Source organism: Pelodiscus sinensis, chromosome 3 (genome assembly GCF_052426305.1).
Source record: "Pelodiscus sinensis isolate ZL-2025 chromosome 3, ASM5242630v1, whole genome shotgun sequence".
Classification (NCBI taxonomy): Eukaryota; Metazoa; Chordata; order Testudines; family Trionychidae; genus Pelodiscus; species Pelodiscus sinensis.
Window position 1 is genome coordinate 57,187,927 of NC_143054.1, and position 21,569 is coordinate 57,209,495.

General features: G+C 39.5%; 1 protein-coding gene across 1 annotated transcript in view; it reads right to left on the bottom strand.

Annotated features, from left to right (window-relative positions):
* The window catches only part of COL12A1 (collagen type XII alpha 1 chain), a 154,305-nt gene that overhangs the window by 116,117 nt on the left and 16,619 nt on the right, over positions 1–21,569 (bottom strand). Inside the window, 10 exon segments of the mRNA XM_089777144.1 lie at positions 5,009–5,278; positions 7,109–7,381; positions 9,960–10,232; positions 11,849–12,451; positions 12,688–12,978; positions 13,882–14,055; positions 14,491–14,655; positions 14,819–15,082; positions 15,901–15,960; positions 16,491–16,634. Coding sequence (XP_089633270.1) covers positions 5,009–5,278; positions 7,109–7,381; positions 9,960–10,232; positions 11,849–12,451; positions 12,688–12,978; positions 13,882–14,055; positions 14,491–14,655; positions 14,819–15,082; positions 15,901–15,960; positions 16,491–16,634 — 2,517 coding nt within the window.

Consider the following 21,569-nt stretch of genomic DNA (forward strand, 5'->3'; position numbering starts at 1 on the left):
GTCTACACTGCATTTCTTTGTGCAAAAGCCTATGCAAATGAAGCGCGGATTAGCATGTCGCCATGCTTCATTTGCATAATTAATCAGGGGCCGTTTTTGCACAGGAGGTTTTTGCGCAAAAAGGAGCCATCTACACAGCTCTGTTTTGCACAAAACACCCCTATGCACAAGAGCAGTTCTTCCTCATTTTTTCAGGAAGAATGGCTCTTGCGCAAAAACGGGCCCTAATTAAGCACAGCAATATGCTAATCCGCACTTCATTTGCATAGGCTTTTGCGCAAGAGGGATGCAGTGTAGACGTAGCCAAAGATATCCCAAATTGTAAACAAGCACTACAACTAGCGCAGCAACTGCATTTTGGGGTTTCTTTTCCTTACAGAGGCTTCTATACAGGACAAAAGTTGAACACACTGTAGAACAATTATATTTGACAGCGGGGAGCAAAAGGATGCATTTGAAATAACAAGGAAGGAGGATTAGGAAATGCAACAATATGATTTGAAGAAACCTCAAGAAAAAGAAGGCATTGTCTTACATCACAAACACCTTCAGCTGGCTCAGATTCACAGGTCTGAGGCTACAAGGCTGTAAAATTGCTTTGTAGCCAAAACTGTGGGATCCTATGAGGGGTTGACAATATTTAGCCTCACAGCTTGAGACCTGCAAGTACAAGTTGACCCAGACCAGCTGTGGGTTTTTTATTTCAATACAGACATAAGTCTATGGAGTCACAGGAGAATTTTGATTTTTCCTTTTGTTTTCTTCCACCATGACTAAACAATAGTAGAGATACGTTTTCAGATTATTTTATTCACAGCTGTTTCATTAGCTTTCCCTTTACTCAGTTGCCTTCTTTTTTATTAATATTATTTCTCATTCTTCACTGCTCAAACAAACTATTTTATTTCTTGTAATTGATTAGGAGAAAAACCACTGTGAAACACTATTTCAAACATTGAAACTACCCACATAGAAACTACCTTAAATACATGCTTTTATATGTTGATGGTTAGGGAGTGAGCGGTTGGGGAGGCACTGTTTTCTCCAGGAGTTAATGTATGTGCAATTTCAGTACCAAGGAAATAGGGAAGACATCCAAGTATTCTGCTAGTTAAATTTTCACTTCATTTCAGAAGCTGATGTGACTTATATTATACTTCTACTGCTACCTAACACAGGCAATGTGACAATTTTAAGAGTACTTCTATTCTCAGCTACAAAAGGTATTTTCATTTGTTTCTAGATCTGTTATCCTCTTATTCTTATCTTTTTATCTTCATAGATTTTGTCTAATTATCCTCAAATTTATTATTTTAAATAAAATACAGTACCAGACAGTAAATAGATGCCTGATGTCAATTCTTCTAGGTTTTTGGATTCCTTTCATACCATAAATTATGCAATGTGTTGAAAGATCAAAAGGTTCTGTCAAAGTGTCCTGGCCTACTTTGAGACTGACTTGTATGAAAAATTCATTGTTACTCTAGATAACTGTAGATATTCCATTCACAGAAATGCAATAAGGATGTTCCCTGAAGATTTATTCAACCACGCATTCTTATGAATACATGCAGATTTCCACAAAGGTCCTCCATATTATGAAAATGACACCTACATTTATGTTTTTTTACTGTACATTTCATAATAATAGCTGCTTTGCTACCAGTTTCCCTGACTAAAATTTAATCTGCAAAACTTTTAATGTATTTCCTGATTACACTCCAAAAGGATTTTCCAATCTAGCTGACTATTCTAGGAAGCTGAACATTAATTTCAATCTCAGGCCTTGACTACACTGGCAAATTACGGTGCAGTAAATCAACTCCCAGCATTGTAAATACTATAGTGTCCACGCTGGCAAGACCCTGAGGGTGCATCTGCACAGCACCCTAAACTTGAAATATTACATATCTTATTTGGATTGAATTTCAAAATAGGCTATTTCAAGACATCCCTTGAGTCTTGTGGAACGAGGGTTACTGGGATGCTGAAAGAGCATGCATGCCCGTTATTTCAAAAAATATTTTGAAAAAATGGTCAGCTTATAAAGATGTGGGGTAGCTATTTTGGGATACCTCCAGTATCCCGAAATAACTGCATGGTGTAGATGTACCACTAGTGCACACTATCTCTATAGCTGTAGCATTCTGGGTAAACCACCTCAATGAGAGAGGCAGACTTTTCTTCCAGTGGCCACAACACTCGGGAACCTGTGTGGACACATCAGTAGTTTGCTGTGTTGTGACTGGCCTCTGGAAATGGCTCATAATCCCTGAAGTCACTGCTCTGCTCATTGGCTTTGAACTTGGCTGGCTGCCTAGTAGGCATGAGCATATCTCCTTTCAGAGCTTCATTTTGGACAAGCCTTCATGCTGTGCTGCTCTGATCTGGGACACAGAATAAACCATTCAGGTAGAATGCTTGTGCTGTTGAACAGAGGCAGGGGAAGGGAAGGCTGATGTCACGGCTTCCTCCTCCCCTTTCCTCAGGACAGGTTTTCTGCTGCTGTCTGAACTTACAAGACGGGATACTGACATCCCCAAAACACACTGTCTTTCCCCACACACACTCCCTGTCACACTCTTCCCCCTCCTTCCAGACATCAGTTGAAAAGCAGCTGTCAATGTAGTAGGGTGACTATGGAGCAATGGGATTGGGAAACCTGCATCCTGTGACATTGTCTGTCCCATGCAGCATTGCAAACCCTTCCCAAAACACACTGAAGCCAGTCGCACAGTGGGAAAGCTATCACAATGAACTGCTTTCTGTGCAGTTGTAAGAGCTGATAGTGCAGAGATGCTCCACCATCACGAGAAGCACAGTGTGGACACACAACAGCAGTTTCCCTGCAGCACTCTGAGAGCAGCACTACAACTAGCAGCACTTTATATCTGCCAGTGTAGACATACCCTCATAGCTTTCATGTCACAATATAGTATTCTTACTTTTGGTTTGGCTTTCCCTTATTTGAGACTCTGAGATAAATAAAGGGGCATTTAATTTACTGATAGTTGCATTTACTACAAGACGACTTCATTATTACAGGTTTTACTCAGTCACTATCATCTTTCAAAGGCTCTGGAGCTGAGTAATGAGACATACTACATTAGTCACATTTATCCCTTCCTTTTGTTCCTGAACTGGCAAAACAGTGATCTTAACATGGGGGTGGGGGTTTTTATTGTAAGATCACCCCTGAGATAAGGCCTGTGTCATCAATTTGAAATTCTTAAATTCTAAACTAAAACCAGGTTTTTTTCATATTCTTCTTATTCATATCCATTTACATTGCAGCAGTGCACAAAGACCTGACTCATAATTGGGGTCCTTAGTAGCTAAGTGATACACAAACACAACAATCATCTGAACCCTTTAGGCCCCTGTTACTTCTGAGATTAAACATTGACTTTCAAGTGACTATGTAGCTTATAAATTTGGCATCTGATGTGTTTTCCCCTACTCCTCTCACTATTTGGAATTTTATTTTACAGCATTCCTGGGAAGTGCCTTGTTTCAGGGCCCTATTTTTGTCTATCTTAAGAGCACTTCATACTGCTATCACACAGTAAAAGGGACCAAGTGTAAATGAGAAGCAAGCCCTTAACATATTTAAGGGTGAGAGTAACTATTTCCTTTCAGTTTATTTTATGGATGTGAACTACATTCATTTTTTGTTATTTTATCTCCTAATGGCTACAAGATATACCCTGACCAGCAAAGAACATAGTCACGCTTCCTCTCATAGCCTAGCGATGACAATGAGAATGTTCAGACAACAAGCAGCAACTTCTAGGCTGGGAAGTTCTCCACACCAAGTCAGAAAAACAGCCTCCAACTACCAATATAAGGAAACCTCAGGCTCCTGCTTATTTCTCTGTTATCATTCGTTCTCAGGCTCTTGTTTTTACTAGACACAAACAGCTGTATTCCATTCCACCTATCCATAGGCTATATGTAACTCATTTTATGTGCAACGGGGGTCCCTGAATGTATTACATTTAGAGTAAATGTCATTTCCAACCACAGTTTCAACACAGGTTAAAGTCTGGCTCACGTTTTCAGTCAGACAAGACTTTTTAACAGAAAGATAATAAAAACAATCTGTCACCAAACTATTCCTGAGTTCACAACCAGCTGCACCCTGTGAGGCAGAGTCCCATATTTAAGTTGGTTTAGAGGAGCACAACCCCAAATGCACAAATCAGTGAGGGTGACTTAGTTCAATGCTCCTAGGAGCAAAAGGTTATACCACCAGTGCAACACACTTTTCCAGGAACAACAGTGGGATCCATTGTCCAGTGAACACTCCCCACTGCTTTCTGCCCATCGAACAGTCGATGGAATTTCCATCGACTATTCGATTAGTCAATAAGAGTGCTTCCACTTTGAAATGTGGGAAGAGCCCGTAAGCTGTTGCTACATTTCAAATGCGGAAGAGCCACGCAGCATTCCACCTTCGAAATGTACAAGACCCCCAGCAGGGACTCTTGTGCATCTCAAAGACTGAAATGCCACATGGAACCCGGGGCCAGCAGGGGAATCTCTGAGTCCCTCGCTGATCCCGGGCTCCATGCGGTGCTTCTGCTTTGACATGTACAAGAGCCCCAGCAGAGACTCTTGTACATTTCAAAGGTGGAACACCACCATTGCACCCCTGCCCCGCCCACAGAGCTTTTAAGCTGGCTCCCCCCAGTACCTCTTCCTCTTCTCCCTCCCTTCTGCCTCTTTCTGATAGAGGCAGCAAGGGGAGGAAGCGACTAGTCGACTAATGTGTTGACTATCCGATAAGCTTTTGCTAGTCAATTAGTCACTTACATCCCTAAGCCTTTGTGCTCTGACTAGAGGGACAGCAACTATACTTGATTCACAAGGATTGCTAAACAAGGGAGGAGGGAGGTTCTTAAAACATATTTTTATTCATAGTTTTACTTCTGTAGAAATGTCAAAAACCGCAATTTAAAATGGAATCAAACAGATGAATGATTATATACAATCTATAAACAATTACCTTCAAGTGTGTCTCCTTGCCCAGGAAGGGCATCCCCTGCTCCAGATGCATACAAGGCAGTTACAGATAGATCATATCGGGTGCCTGGCTGTAAATCTCTCAGTACTGTGGTGGTAGTATCACCCCTTATGGTAACCTCCTTGGTTTCACCTGCCACTGGAGTATATGTTATAAGGTACCGCTGTACTTTGCCAGGTGCTGCACTCCACAATAACTTCATTGTAGATGTTGTAGCATCAGAAACTCTCAAATTTCTTGGACTTCCTCGGACTTTTACATGTTAAAAGATATTAAAAACATATCATGAATCAAGCCAGATTTCTTTCTTTCCTTTAAGACATTATAAGAGATTGTAGCATATATTCTTAAGTGATTTGCTGGATCAGTTCCAGACTGCTCAGCAAATTTGAAGATTCAGCCCAGAGGGCTGATCTAAGACTTGAAAGGAATTTTTTAAATACAACTTTATTCCCTAAGACAAATTAGTGCTTTTTGATATTTTAAGTGTTTTTGAAATTGCCATGATCCCATACTTAATTTTTATGAATCATTATTCCCTCTGGGAAAATTCAACACCACTATGTGACACTTTAAGTACTTCTCAAAAATACTGACTTCCATAACATAGGGTAAGCATAAAATGGTCTGATTTTGTTCAACTGCAGTTGTTCTCATCATCTTTATTAAGTAGACATTCTAGTCAGAATCAGGAGATTTATTGTATAAAATGGTATACCATCAGAGAGTAAAACACAATCTGTGCCCTGGAGAATTTATAATTACTTATTTTGTGGCACTATATTTTATAAAGGAACCACCTTGACTCTGTAGCATCATCATTTGACGTTATCGATCATATGTGCTATTGTGTCTAAGCACAGGGGACTCAGCTAATGATAGTCTGGCTCTTTAGCTCATTAGCTCTTTGCTTCGTGTTAAGAATAAACTTCAAATTGTGCCTGAAATTAAAATTTTACATTGAACCTGCCCTTTTGGAGCTTCAATTGACAGCAAACCTACAACTGAAAAAATACAAAATTTGCAACTCTTACAATATAGAGGCATACCATAACAATTAACCAGTCATAACTAGTTTCCATTTAGCAATCAAAATTTGATCTTTATTTCTGTAAAATTGTAATGTTGCATAAACAATCAAGGCCCAATCCATCAGTTCTTGTATTCAATGTAAAGACTATCACCAATTTTAAGAGATGCTGGATTAGCCCCTAAATAAGCAACTTACTGACAGCAGATAAAAGATGTGTCATGTACCCTGTGACTACATGATCAACTTTTAAGATTATACATACTTAGAGTTTAAACCTTTCAAATTGAAAGGTTTTTGTAACAGATAATTCAGAAGTCTTATTTTCTTTGCCTTATATATACATGGGCATTTTGCCCATGGCACTTTGACACATTTAAGGGTATGTCTAGACTACGTGGCTCCGTAGACTGAGCCATGTAAACTAGTTTACCAGGCATAGGCAAAGAAGCGGGGATTTAAATAATCCCCACTTCATTAAAATAAACATGGCTGCCGTGCTTGCCGACGATCAGCTGATCAGGCACAGCGCTGTAGTCTAAATGCGGATCGGTCGGCTGGGGAAGCCTTTGCCGACCAATCCTGTGAGCCTCGTTTCACGAGGCATAAGTGATCAGTCGGCAAAGGCTTCCCCAGCCGACCGAGCCGCGTCTAGACTACTGCGCTGTGCCGGATCAGCTGATCGTCAGCACAGCGCAGTAGCCATGTTTATTTTAATGAAGTGGTGATTATTTAAATCCTCGCTTCTTTGCCTATGCCGGGTAAACTAGTTTACATGGCTCTGTTGACGGAGCTATGTAGTCTAGACATACCCTAAGAGTTACAGATTCAAGAATGAACATAAAAGGCAAAATTCAAAGGTTTTTTATTAGCATTTGAGATACTGTTATATCATAGGTCAGTTACACTTGCATGATTCTGAAATGCCTCTTTCATCCTGCTGTAACAAGAGAAATGCACCATCCAAGCTACTCATATCAGAAAAAAACATTATATCAATGTGCACAGCCTTCTCCCAAAGCCACATTACAAGCCTGTTATTTATTACACACCTTCTTCAGTTTTTGCATATCCATTCAATGAATTTCCAGGCCCAGACTGATATTCAGGAATAACGTAAACTTCATATCTTGTATCAGGAGTCAAGTTCAGTAGTGTAGTTGATCTTTCATTTGCTCGGACAGTTACTTGTTTTCTCTCTCTTCCAGTTACTGGCCTGTATGCAATTCTATACCTAAGAACATTTCCAGGAGCTGGCGTCCAGCCAACCTTAAAACTATCAGTAGTTTCATCTGATATCATTAAGTTTCGAGGAGCCCCTGTAACTGTAAACAAACACAAATATAATTTGCAAACATTTGCCTTCAAACAGCCAGTTTCTTCAGAGAACCAACCACATCAGTTCATCCCACTTACCAAGACCAGGGCCACATTTCCAAAAGGTGACTAGCTATTTTTCTATGCTTCTAATTTTGGATAACCAATCTGCAACACCTTACAAAGGCCTGGTGTTCCAGAGAATTGATGCACCGCACTTTCTGAAAATCAGGATACTTTAAATGCTTATCCGCCTCTGACTGCCAAAAGGGGACTGGCCAACAAGGAAATTGCCTTGTTCTGTTCATTCCCTCCAAAGCATCTGGCACTGTCCAAAAGACAGGATACTGGTATAGATGGACCATTGGTCTGACACATTGTGCCATTCTTACGGTCTTCTCATGTCAGGCACCTACAATTATGAGTTGCTTTTGAAAATATAAAACCAGAGCTACATCTTAAACTACAATGTTGGCTGCTTTATGGAGCCACTCAGATCTGCCAAAGTAGCTGGATAACAGGGTAGACGTCTACTAAAGGTAGCGTAGAACACTACTGAGCACATTTGGGTATACTGTGGAGCAGTTTCTTAAAACAACAGGTTGCCTAATAAAGATTTTTTGCACACATTTCATTGTTTGTAGGTATTTACTTCTATGCCACCCCCTTAAGACAATAAGCATCAAATGCACTTGACTATACATATGTGCACACTAGATTTTGAAAAGCCATCTAATGTCATAATCAGAAAAAATATTGACAATATTGGTGCTCTATAAACTAAATTCTCATAAATTATATGAATTTTTCATTTGTTGACTACTTACAATATTTATTAATTAGGCTGCTCCTCTCAAAACAGAAAATTGTATGTTATCTTGGAAGATAAGAAAAAATAAGGCCTGCTTTTTAACCTCGTCTTGTCCTTGACAAAAAATATGGCTTCAGCTGAGACCATTCAGCTAGATTGGACAGATGGAACAGGGCATAATTTAATCCTTTGCCATATTCCTTGAGCCAAATTATATCATGTGTTGCCCAACAGTCAATGAGAGTTTATTCATATTAATTTAAGGACAAAACTTTCACTTGAGTGTTCACTAACCACATCAAGATAAACTTCCTTGACAAAGATAATTTGAACATCAATGTATCAGAAATTCTGTTCTATGTTATTCAGTTAAAGATCTGTTTAAAAGTTGAACCATAAAAAACACTTTCTTTTAAAAAGCAACTTATTTTTCACTGACCATAAATACAGCATAGGATTTACACTTCTATTGCCAAAATCAGTTATCAAGAAACCAGCTTTTCAACCCAAGCTGCTAGCAACTCAGCATACAGAACTACTGGCATTTACATGGCATTAGTGGCTTCTCAAAAATGGAAAGATCTTATCAGTTCAAATTGGTGAACATTTTAAAATGCACTATCTGTCACAATATGGAGTGCATTTCTGACATATCTGAAATTACTTATGCTTCCTGAGTTCTTCACAGTTCAGCCCTACATTTTATGATTCATAAAAACACAGTATCCAGTAAACTTAAGAAAAATAAAACAAAAACTAACATTTGAAGCAGATGGTTTTCTAAGGGAGAGAGTTACATGTGGCTAAAACATTATGACCTGTGCAGACATGATGAGATTATGTACACAAATACATAAAGGATGAAAATCCAAATCCTCAATTCCTATTCATTTCAAAGTAGGTTAGATATCTAAACACATTTGAGATTCTGGGCCAAAATTGTCCATATTGGATTGTTCCCTCAATCCAAGCCATTTTATAAACAAACATAAATTGTAATTAATACTGAGGAAAACTCATTAACAGCATGACTTTTCATGTTATTTCTTTTTCATGTCGTTCACCTTAGAATCTTTTGGATTATAAGGTCAGAGTTTATATCATGAACTAAAAATAAAGGAAAGAGATGAGTGCATCTTAAAATCCCAGCTAGATTAGACTGAATTGACTAATTATAGGGATACAAAAATTATATTAATTGTCATGTCACCCCTTAAAATAGGCCTGATCTTGCAGACAGTACTGAGAGAAAACTCCATAGCAGTCTAATATCCATAACATCAGGCCCATTAAGTCCTGCTCTTAAGGAGTCCCTGTCTGGGGAACAGATTTCTTCATTTTGTCCATATAGCACTTTTGTTTCTCTAAACACAAGTTAAAAGACATAGATGCAGGAAACTACTTAAGCATATGCTTAACTTTAAACACGTGATTAGTGGCAATAAATTTGCTGGATCAGAGCTTTAACTAGTATATATTTACATTATGCTTTATTTGTTATTTAATTCATTGATACCATCATGCTCTACTGGAAAAATGGCCTCTGAACCTCAGAGAAAACACAGTACCCAGCAACCATTCAATAGCTGTCCTTTATTGGAATTTTAGAGCTTTAGTCAACGCACTGGGAGACAGTAATGCCCATTCTCATCTCACTTACCAGTGCCATCTCTCAGCATTAGCTTGGTATTCCACATATACAAGTTTATCTTAATAAAGCAGATTGCTACTTGAGTATAGAACATGATTCTGGCTGAGCATAATAGGACGGTTACCTTCTAAAGTTGTTTCTTCCCCATCCAAGGAAGGACCCTCGCCATCTTCATACTCTGCAATCACACTGACTGCATAAGTAGTTTCAGGGAGTAAATGGGTGAGATCTGAGCTAGTACTTGAAGCTGGTACTGAAACAAGGAATTCTTCTCCACCAGCAGCTACTTTATATTTAATAAGATAGGACAACACCTGAGATGAAGCTGGAGACCAATTCACTTTGAAACTGTCAGACGTTTTCTCCGAAAAAGACAAATCACGGGCAGGTAAATAAGCTGTTTAAAAAAGAAAGCCACACAGTACAATAAAACACTTAAAACCCCCTTTAAAATCTCTCAAAAATATTTCCTGCAATCAGATAATTTCTTTGAGTCAATAAATATTTTCTTGATATGCTTGTTTGTAATTCTCACTCATTGATACATAAAATTCTGTGATAATCTTTGAGTTGTCTTAAACCATACAACAATGAGCAGAAACATCAGCTCAGTGTTTTCCACCTCAAATGTGTTAGTTTCAATGAAAAAGCTGTAATTTGTAACTGCAAATTTAAGGAGGAATCTCAGAATTAAGCTGGGTTCTTTCTTTCTCATGTATCACAAGTGGTAATACCCTTGGGAAAACAGAGCACCCTTGTTTTACTGGATCACTAGAACACAAATGAAATTAAGGGCATGTCTACAATATGGAAATAGACCCCTCCAGAGATCAATCTTCTAGGGTTCGATTTAACAAATCTAGTGGAGACCCCCAAACTGGATGCTGAGGGCAGTCACCGCCGGTGTCCTGTACTCCTCATTCTGTGAGGAGTAAGGGAAGCTGACAAGAGTATGTTCTCCCATTGGCCTCCCACAGCATAGACACTGCGGCAGCTTGGCTTAAGGTAAATCGAATCCAGCTATGCATTTTGCGTAGGTGGATGGCATATCTGAAGCTGATCTACCTGGTTTAGAATAGACCAGGCCTGACACTATTTCAACACTCTTACAAGAAGGGAGCCAGAAGGATAGTAGAGATTATCTCAGGCACAAATATAAATCTGAAGTCCTCAGCTAGTTTTGGCTGGCTTGACTAGTCTACCATGGGGTTGTTAAAAGTGATTGAGCCCCAAAACATAAGTTTCATTATCTCAAAGGTATTCTGAAACAAAGGTTTATTTTTAAAGAGGCTAGCGTTTTCAGATGTTGGGCTTCTCCAATTTCAGTGACCCTTTTAAATACAAAAATGTAAAGCAAAGGATGTAGCAGCAGATGAAAAATTCCTCTGCATTTTTTAATACTGAAAGCCAGGTTAACATCATGAATGATTTCTCACTCTTAATCTGAAATTTGTTAAGATGGTAACTTTCTAAACTCTTTTAAATACAACTACAGAAGAATTTACAATGATAAGTAATTTTATTTCCCGAGAACATATTTTAACCTCTAAAACTATTGTGTAAAAGCAAAATCATTCCAATGAAGTCATTCTAGATTTACATCATTGTAAATCTGGCTCTCTCACTTACTGTCCTTTTAAACACTTGGGAGTTGGGAATGTATTTCCTAATTTCTTCTTTTACATTTGTAAAATAATTGTTTTTCCAAGTGTTTTTCATTATGATTAAAATGATCAATCAGGTCCTAAATTATTAAAATCAGCACTGTTCCCTGAAAGCTAAAAGGTGTAAAGAAGAGAAGAATCAAGTCCACTTAGCTAATTATTTGGAGTTATTTTATGTTTTGAGTATATCATGTTAGCTAAAAACAGATGAGCAGATTGTGCCCTTATTTATACCTGGACATTTTCATTGACAACAAAGGGGTTACATAAATGTAACTGAGAATCAAATTTGGCTCAGACTATTTTCATTGCTTTTTCATTGTTTCTTTAAGTATTGATAATTACTTACATTTCTTCCTTATAGCATCCAGCTCCTGCTCAATTCGTAGGCAGACAGACTGTGTAAGTTCAAAGGTAATTCTTTGGAAAGCATCAAAATCTTCTACTGTGTACACATGGGTTTCTGCAGGCGGTGAAGCAATTGCTTCCAGTTCTGTACGTACTGCATCCTTAACACCAACTGCAAATATCTCTACATCTGATTCCCTCAATTTTATGGCTGGTTCTTTAAAGGCATCTGATGATTTTCCATCAGTAATAAGAATCATGACCCTTGGTACATTTGGTCTTGATCCTCTGCTGGTAACAAATACTTTCTCCCTCACATAGGTCATCGCTTTGCCTGTGTTTGTAGATCCACCTCTGTAGGGGAAGGTGTTAATAGCCTGAATTATATCTTCAATTTTGTTGTATCTGTTCAAATAAAACTCCGTATAGGGATCCCTGCTGTACTGGACAAGACTTATTTGTACTTTTTGAGGTGAAATCTCAAAGCTTTTAACTAACACTTCCAAAAAGGCTCTTACTTTAACAAAATTGGCGATACCAATGCTGTAGGAGCCATCCACTAAAAGCACAATATCAGCTTTTACATCCACACCACGGGAGCATTCTGTAAAGAGAAAGAATCACCAGAATAAAAGCCAATAGTCATGGCACTTCTATTGAAGCTGCATTTCTAATCAATTGATTCATCACTTATCAACACTCAACAATGATCATTAGCTTAACTAATTCCATTTACTAAAACTATGTCTTCCAGTAACTGAAGGTCTTTTATTAAGAGAGACATTTAGAGATATCGATATAAAAAAGAGCTACAATATCAGAATCATATTGATAACTTACCCACTTGAACTTTAATTGGCTGTGTTTTTTCCATTATTGTAACGGGCTCACTGGCTGTCATTCCTTTCATTGCATACACATTAATCTGGTACTCTGTTTCTGGAGAAAGATCTCTTACATTTAAAGCAGTAGTTTGGGGGCCAACCATCAGCACATGCTGTTTGGCACCTGATATCATTGGAAAGAGTTGCACCCTGTAGCCAGTTATTGGGCTAGCAGATGGATCCCAAGTGACTCTAACAGATTTTGATGAGATTTGGGTGGCCACTAGATTTGAAGGAGGCTCCACAACTGAAAAATTAAAAACAAACCCCAAAATATCAAAATCAATTATAAAAACAGATTTTTTTCCAAAACTAATTTTTTGTGACTGACTTTATGACAGATTCAATTGCATTTGCTCAAATTTTCTCTATTTATTTCAAAAAATTAAAATAACGTTGATGTAAATAAATTCAGCAGAATCATGGGGGGGCTCCAAATGAAGCAGAAGATCAGCAACGAAAGCTATGCTCTATGTGATCTCCTCAAAATTGAGTAGACGTTACAAAGGGAGCTCTGTCATTCAAACCTGCAATAAAACTTTACCTATCTATTTCCTGGAAACATATCAAAAGGTTTGAATGAGTAAAGGCCCCTGCAGGAAACCAAACAAATGGAACAGTCCACACTGCCATTGTCTAGAAAGAGAAGATTTTGGAATCTTGCAAAGGTACAGAAAGTGCAAGGTTATATTTTGAGACCTATTTGATTTTAGCAGTGTTCAGACTGCCAAACCAATCCTTTCCAAATCACATCTTGTCCTAACCCAAGCTGCCCTTCCCTGCCTGAAACAATAAGGGTATGCCCTCCACATGTGGGTCTTTTCACGTGAATTTCCCCCTTCAACACATTTTTTTCCAGCAAGGTGGAGCACTTGGTCTAAAATGTTATGTTCTCAGGTTCTGATAAGTGTAGGGGCAACATAACAATTTGCAGTAATGGATTTCTGTAGGATATATCAAGTCTATTCAACAATATGAGTTCTAATCCTCTGCTGTTTAAATCTATACAACTGGATACAAAAACATGTCTTCCATATACTAATGGCAGATTATAAAATAGCTGAAAATATCAAAATAAGCAGAAACCATCACATTAAAAACACATATTAGGTATATTCTAGTTAAAAATAAGCTTTTGTAAAAATCTCACCTTCTTCTCCACTAACCAATTCACCCAGCTGTTCATCAACACCTGAGCACACTTGTGAAATTATTTCATTCTGTACATCCACTATTCCATCAAAATTTGCCACATTAAAAACATGCTTCAAGGATGGCTGAGATGCCATTAGTTTCAGTTCTTTTGCATCTGCAGCTTTGATTCCTAAAAGAAATTACAAATGAGACCATTTTATGTGTACAACATTTAGATCTTTGTATATTTTTAAAGTTTTAAAGCAACTTAGAATAAAGCTGATGCAGGTTAAGTTCTGTAATTACTAACAACCAGGCTACTAAAAGTTAATTAAAGCTGTGGGATAATGCAATATATTTTTATTTATAGAGACTCATTCTGAAACTTTAATGCGGTCACATATCAAACTGAGTTTGCCTGGCATATCCTAGTCTCCAGCTTGACATGTTACAAAACTACCATGCAGCTTGGCACAGCTGGGAATCTCTGCTAAAGAGAGACCAAAAGGCCAGTCTCAGGTACCATGCATTGAACATCCTAGCCTTTAAAATGCATCTTTCAAGCTAGCGCTATTTCATTTACCCACAATAAATTATAACAATAATTAATGAATAACTGACATACCCAAAGAGAAGACTTCAATTCCTAGGTTGCGAAGCTCTCTTGCAGGAATTTCAACTTCATCTTGAGATTTTCCATCCGTAATGATAATTGCTACTTTAGGAATGCCTTTTCTTGCTCCAGCAGACTCAGTGAATGCATTCCTAATCAGATAATCAATAGCTTCACCTAAAAACAACAAAAGAGTCTGTACTTCTCAGAGATATGAATGAAGAAGGATTCAAATAGAATTTCAGCTGTAAAATTAAATGCTACACAAACAGACTTCAAGGGTGTTTTTCGTCAACTATTGTTTTAAGTTTTTGTGTTATCAAAGAGCTAAAATCTGTACCTGTCATTGTATTGCCACCTTTGTAGGGTATTCTTTTAATTGCATCAAGAAGATCATTCATTCTGAAATACTGATTTAAGTTGAACTCAGTTCTTGTATCAGTACTGTACTGAACAACTCCAATTCGTGTCTTTTCTTCCCCAATGTCAAAAGCCGATATGAGAGTGCCCATGAAGTCCAAAATATATCTGAAGTTACTTCTCCCCACACTCCAAGAGCCATCCACAAGAAAAACTAAGTCTGTCAGTGCATTGACGGAGCACTCTGAAATAGGTTAAACACAGCACAAATCTTTTAAGAAAATAATGAAAGATCACTTACATGTCAATAGCTCCAAACACTTTCACTGACCCATACTGTAATCAAAAGCTATAAATCAAAAATGCCCAATGGAAATCGAACAAGTAAAAGCCAAGCCAAATGGAAATGTAAACAGATTAGAATCCTTCTGTGAAATATCTTAGTTGGCTGGGACACTGTTCATCTACCTTTAATGACATATCCACTGGGAGCATATTCCAGAAACAGAGAACTTGAAAGAAATTCATTACAATAATACTGATAAACTCTGAGGCAGAAATAGTAAATACTGAACAAAAAGTTCAATGCTTTTGGTGGAAATAACTTACTAAAACAGTAGTAAAATAAGGTATTTGTAAAATGTGTTAAAATATGACTGGAAATAGACTCCTTTTTTGTATGACACAAATATTTATGCACAAATCACACAACTGTGTGAGCCCTCAGGAAGAAGACACTTATTAAAGGGCTGAGATGCGCACAAGGCAGCATAGGGTTTATGAGCTGATTCACATGAAATCCCTGGCTCTGTGCTCAGATCTTCACCTCTTTCTCATAACACACTGCATATTTACAGATGCTGCTCAAGTTTAGTCAACATAGCACACAGCCAAATTACATGTTAGTACAGTTTTACTGCTAAACAACAAAGGCACAGGGTTTGACTTTTATCATCTGATCCAAAGCCCATTGGGATACTTTGAGTTGACTTAATTGGGCTTTGGATCAAATGCTTAGTTACCTCTAAAATGTCACATAAGCTGGAAGACAAAAAAACGTACTTTGTATCTGAATCTGGTCTGGCCTCTTGTCCTCTGGACTCAGTGGAACACCCGTCTGAACTAAACAAACCACAACATAAACAGGATGAGTGGAAGGGAAATTGTCACTTGGCTGCAGGTTACATTTTGTGAAAGTTCAGAAAAATAAGATGTGAGGGAGATATGTCAGCCAGATTGAGGATGCATACATAAAATTTACAACTACAATTCCCAGACACTGATTTGACAACATTCCAGTTAGGCCAATATGTAAATCATACTGCACCTTCCATCCTAAAGTGTTTTATGAGAATTAATAACTAACCTTTGCAACACACTTTATATCAAGTAAATACTATCTCCATATTAGAAACTGGCATACTGTCATTAATATGCCCCTGATTATATACGAAAAATCTGTGGCAAAGCAATAAATAAAGCATAACAGGGAAAAGGCTACCCACAAGCCACTGATGGCCATTCTATAGCACTGATATTTTGTTGGCCATCTGGCACCAAGTCAGGATTTGGTCCTATAACCCAAATATTACATAGCCACTTAAGATGCTTTATTTACTTATGTCAAACTTTTTTTTCTTCTGTGTACTTACTTGTAAGTTGGCCAAAGACAGGTAAACTCTCTTCTCTGTCATCATATGAATTTATTGTCACAACATATTCTATATCAGGTATAAGATCTGATAATATAGTTTGGGTAACACTCGGTGCAAGAGTAAATTCTTTAGTAGGTCCATCTGCAATACAATATACAAAAAACAATTAACATGAAGGGTCTAAGCCCAATAACTGATAAGCTGAAAAAATAACAGAAAGCACTATCTGTCCACAGGCTGTAAATAAAACTTTTAAAATAGCTGTTTGCTTTTCTGAAACATCTAATTGCAAAGGACATAAAAACTGTTACCAATAAAGCATTTTACTTACCCGCCAAATGTGTAAAATAAAATTAGCTGTCATTCAGAAAATCAATTTATATAGTGGGTCTGATTCTAATTTAATATCACATTTACACAATTGTAACTCCTGTGAATGTAGTAGAGTTACAAATGATTTACACTGGCATACAGGGCGTCCCTGCTATAAGTCGCCCTGGTTGATATCCATGCCACACTAAAGTCATTGACGCTTGTACGAACTGATGCGTTATAAGTCCTCCCATTCCCCACTCTTTAGTCATGCTAAAAAAAAACAATTTGCACAAATGGAAGTCAGCCACAGGAAAAAAAATTCCCCACTTTAAGTTGTTTTGCTATAAGTCCAAGTTTTTTGGAACATATCTTGGACTTCTAGTGAGGACAGCCTGTATATGAGAGGAAATGTGGTTCTAATATTTTATATTCAAGGAGATTCATAGTATTTGCTCTAGAAAAAGTCGATGTTTGGAACAAGGGGTTGTTTATGTTATGTAATCTATTATATTTTAACAGAGGACCATTTTCAATTTTTCAATACATAAAATCTGGAAGACGAGAAATGTTTCCAAATTTGTATTTCTAATATGACTAAGTACATGAAAACACTGGGCCTGATTCTCCACTGCCTTTTACCATGAGTAACCATCAACACCTGTGGAGAATTAGCATAAGACATATTGTAATTTGGGCATTTCCCATTCACACTGCACTTGAGTCCATTTTGTTTAAAAACAGTGTGTCTGGATCTGATTCTGAATTCACGTCAGTTTTACATTACGGACATTGGGAATTACTCTTGATTTACAATGGGATAATGGCTGAAATGGGATTTCCAGGAATCAGACACCATTAAACATATTACCAACAGTGAAAATTACCTTTCCCACTATACAGCTAGAAACAGTAGTAGCAGAACCAGGGCTGAGCCGAGCCATTCATGCACCCCAGGCCCCAGGAGCACGGTACCACCCCCGTGAGTGCAATGCGTGCACGTTGCCACCCCTGGGCGCGCGGGGCCTCCCGTCCCCGGGCACCCAGCGCATGCGCGGCCCCGCCCCAGGCGCACGGCGCATGCCTGGTGCCACCCCCGCCCGGCCCGGCATCCCTGTGCTGCGCCCCCAGCAGTAGCCCCTAGTTTGGGTTGACTCTGAGCAGAACTTCCACTGCCTATCTACTGTCAATGTATGTTTCACAATTATTTTTGACAATGAGCTACATGTTTAAGAAAAAGTTCTGCAAACCTAACCAACATTATTGAGTATTGGGCTAGTCAACACAAAAACTTTTGGACCTGAGCCTGCATAGTGTCTCCCAGGCAGTACATAGCACTTTAAATTCCCATGTAAGTTAACAGGAGCTGAAAGAGCTCAGAACTAGGGATGTGAGAGTACAACCATTCAAATGTTAACTTTCTGTTACGGTTACACTCTTCACCAGTGCATGCCAGCTCCTGGCTCTGAACCCTGCTCCTGGGGAGCCCTACTTTTGGGCTTCTTGGGAGCAGTGCCAACAGCCAGAAGCCAGTGCATGTTAGCTAGCTCCCAACACACACCAGCTCTGGCTGCTGGCCCTACTTCCAGGAAGCCAGCTGTCAACCCCACACAGCAGGTTCTGCAATATAAAGCTTATATTGCAAATCCCACAGCACATCCGGGTCCTCGGGCGTGGAGCCGGAAACAGGTGCACACCGGGAGTCGCTTATAAGCTGTCTCCCAGCACATACCAGTTTCAGCTGTTGGTCGAACTTATGAAGAGCTAACTGCTGCCCTGTGCTGTGGGCTCTGTATCAGAGCCTGCAGATGAGGCAGTACCCAGCTTTCTAGTAGCCAGCTGCACCACGGTCTCTGAGGTATAAGCTTTATATGGCAGAGCCCACAGCGTGTGTAACCATCTAGCTGATAGGATTTTTAATGGTTACACAGTTACTTTTTAAACCATTTTTTTACATCCCCACTCAGAACCATGCAAATTTAGATACATCTTAAGGAAATGAAAGCATGGGTTAACTTTCTACACAAATGTCAGGATTTCAGGGCTCAACCCTGCAGACCATTATTGATGTACGAAGTGTCACTGACTTCAGTGAGACTATTCACGAAAGTAAGAAATCACTGGCATGAATAAGTTTTTGCAGCCAGGAGATTCAAATTACTTCAATGGGATTTGGGTCCTTAACTTCCTGACACCCTTAGAAAATCCCAGTTTGCAGGATTTGGGCCTCCAAGGGTACATCTACACAGCAACGTTATTTCGAAATAACTTAGTTCGCGTCTACACAGCAGGTAGTTATTTCAAAATAATGTTGAAATACTGTCAAGCTGGAGGACTTCTTACTCTGACTCCTGTAACCCTCATTGTACGAGGAGTAAGGGAAGTCGGAGGAAGAGTGCTCTATTTCAAAATAGGCTGTGCAGACGCTCCCAATTTTGAAATAAACTATTTCAAAATAAGCTATGCAAGTGTCCTAATAAAAAGTGTCCTCATAAAATTTGCGGATGACACAAAGTTGGGAGCTATTGCCAATTCAGAAAAGGATCGGGATATCATACAGGAAGATTTGGATGATCTTGTAAATTGGAGTGATAGCAATAGGATGAAATTTAATAGTGAGAAGTGTAAGGTTATGCATTTAGGGATTAATAACAAGAATTTTAGTTATAAGCTGGGGACACATCAGTTGGAAGTAACGGAGGAGGAGAAGGACCTCGGAGTCCTGGTTGATTATAGAATGACTATGAGCCGCCATTGTGACATGGCCGTGAAAAAGGCTAATACGATCTTGGGATGTATTAGGCGAGGTATTTCCAGTAGGGATAAGGAGGTGTTAGTGCCATTATACAAGGCATTGGTGAGACCACATTTGGAATACTGATGGCAGTTCTGGTCTCCCATGTTTAAGAAGGATGAATTCAAACTGGAACAGGTACAAAGAAGGGCCACTAGGATAATCCGAGGAATGGAAAACCTGTCTTATGAAAGGAGACTCAAGGAGCTTGACTTGTTTACCTTAACCAAAAGAAGGCTGAGGGGGGACATGATTGCACTTTTTAAATATATTAGAGGGATAAATACCAGGGAGGGAGAGGAATTATTTAAGCTTAATACCAATGTGGACACAAGAACAAATGGATATAAGCTGGCTAGTAGGAAGTTTAGACTTGAGATTAGACGAAGGTTTCTAACCATTAGAGGAGTGAGGTTCTGGAATGGCCTTCCAAGGGAAGTAATGGGGGCAAAAGATCTATCTGGTTTCAAGATTAAACTAGATGGGTTTATGAAAGGGATGGTTTGATGAGATAACATGATCTTGGTAACTAATTGACCATTAATTATCAGTGGGAAATAGGTCAATGGAGGGATGATAGGAATTACTAGAGAACTTTCTGGGTGTCTGGCTGATGAGTCTTGCCCACATGCTCAGGGTTTAGCTGATCGCCATATTTGGGGTCGGGAAGGAATTTTCCTCCAGGTAGATTGGCAGAGGCCCTGGAGGTTTTTCGCCTTCCTCTGTAGCATGGGGTACAGATCACAGCTAGAGGATTCTCTGCATCTTGGGGTCTTCAAAGTATTTGAAGGCTTCAATATCTGAGATATAGGTGAGAGAATTATTCTGGGAGGGGTGGGTGAGATGCTGTGGCCTGCACTGTGCAGGGGGTCAGACTAGATAATCATAATGGTCCCTTCTGACCTTAAAGTCTATGAGTCTGTAAGTGCACAACCCCTCTTTATGACGTGCAGCATACTGCATTAATGTGAACAACCAGCACATAAGAGGAAGAAGTAGAATCATGACTTTACCTGTTTCCTGCCCCTTCACACCTAGATGCTCCAAGAAAGAAGCATCTAAGGGTATGTCTACACTACAGCGTTATTTCGAAATATCTTATTTCGAAATAGTTATTTCGAAATGGCTTATTTCAAAATAATGCGTCTAGACACAAAATACATTTTGAAATAGCGTTTTGCTATTTCAAAATAGCACGTTCACACTAATAGGATGCTGAATAGCACTTAAGGCCAGCCGGAACCAGTTCCGTCAGAGCATCAGGTCAGGGTTACCTTGTATGGCTGCTGCCTGAGGCTATCTGAGACCTGTGCTTAAAGGGACCCCCGCCCCTGGACAGCCGGTTCTAATGTTTCTCTGCTTGCTTGCCTACCTCGCTGAGGGATAGCAAAGCATTTTTTTCTCTGAGTGCTCTGGTTGTCCTCACTCAGGACACCACAGCACTCTGCAACACCACAGAACTCTGCAACACAGAGCCAGAGCCGCCCCTGGGCACTCTGGTGCTTCCCCTGGACGTGTTGCTGTGAGCCTGGGAGCACGTTCTGCAGGCAGTAACAGTCTCCGTGGTGTGCCCCACCGGGGGCTTGTGCCTCATTCCTCCCTCACGTCCTTCCACTTACCCCTCCCTAAGCCTCCTTCCTGCTGTACAATAAAAGACACATGTATTCATTACAACAAAGCCTCTTTATTGAACAAAACTGGGGTGGGGGAAGAATGAAACTGAGGTGAGACTGGGGAAAGAAGGTGGGAGAGGGGAGGAGGGAGGATGGAAGAGGGGAGAGGGAGACCTAGGAGGAGGGAGCTGGCAGGGGGAGGCAAGGGGAGGAAGGGGGAGGAGAAGCTCAGGGTTGGGAGTCTCGCCAGCCCAACTGTCTCCCAGCACTGCGCGTGAAGGGGCCTTGGCATCCCTGAGGATGTGGGGGTGGGGAGAAAGAAGCGGGAGGGGGAGAAGGAGAGGGAGGAGGAGCAGT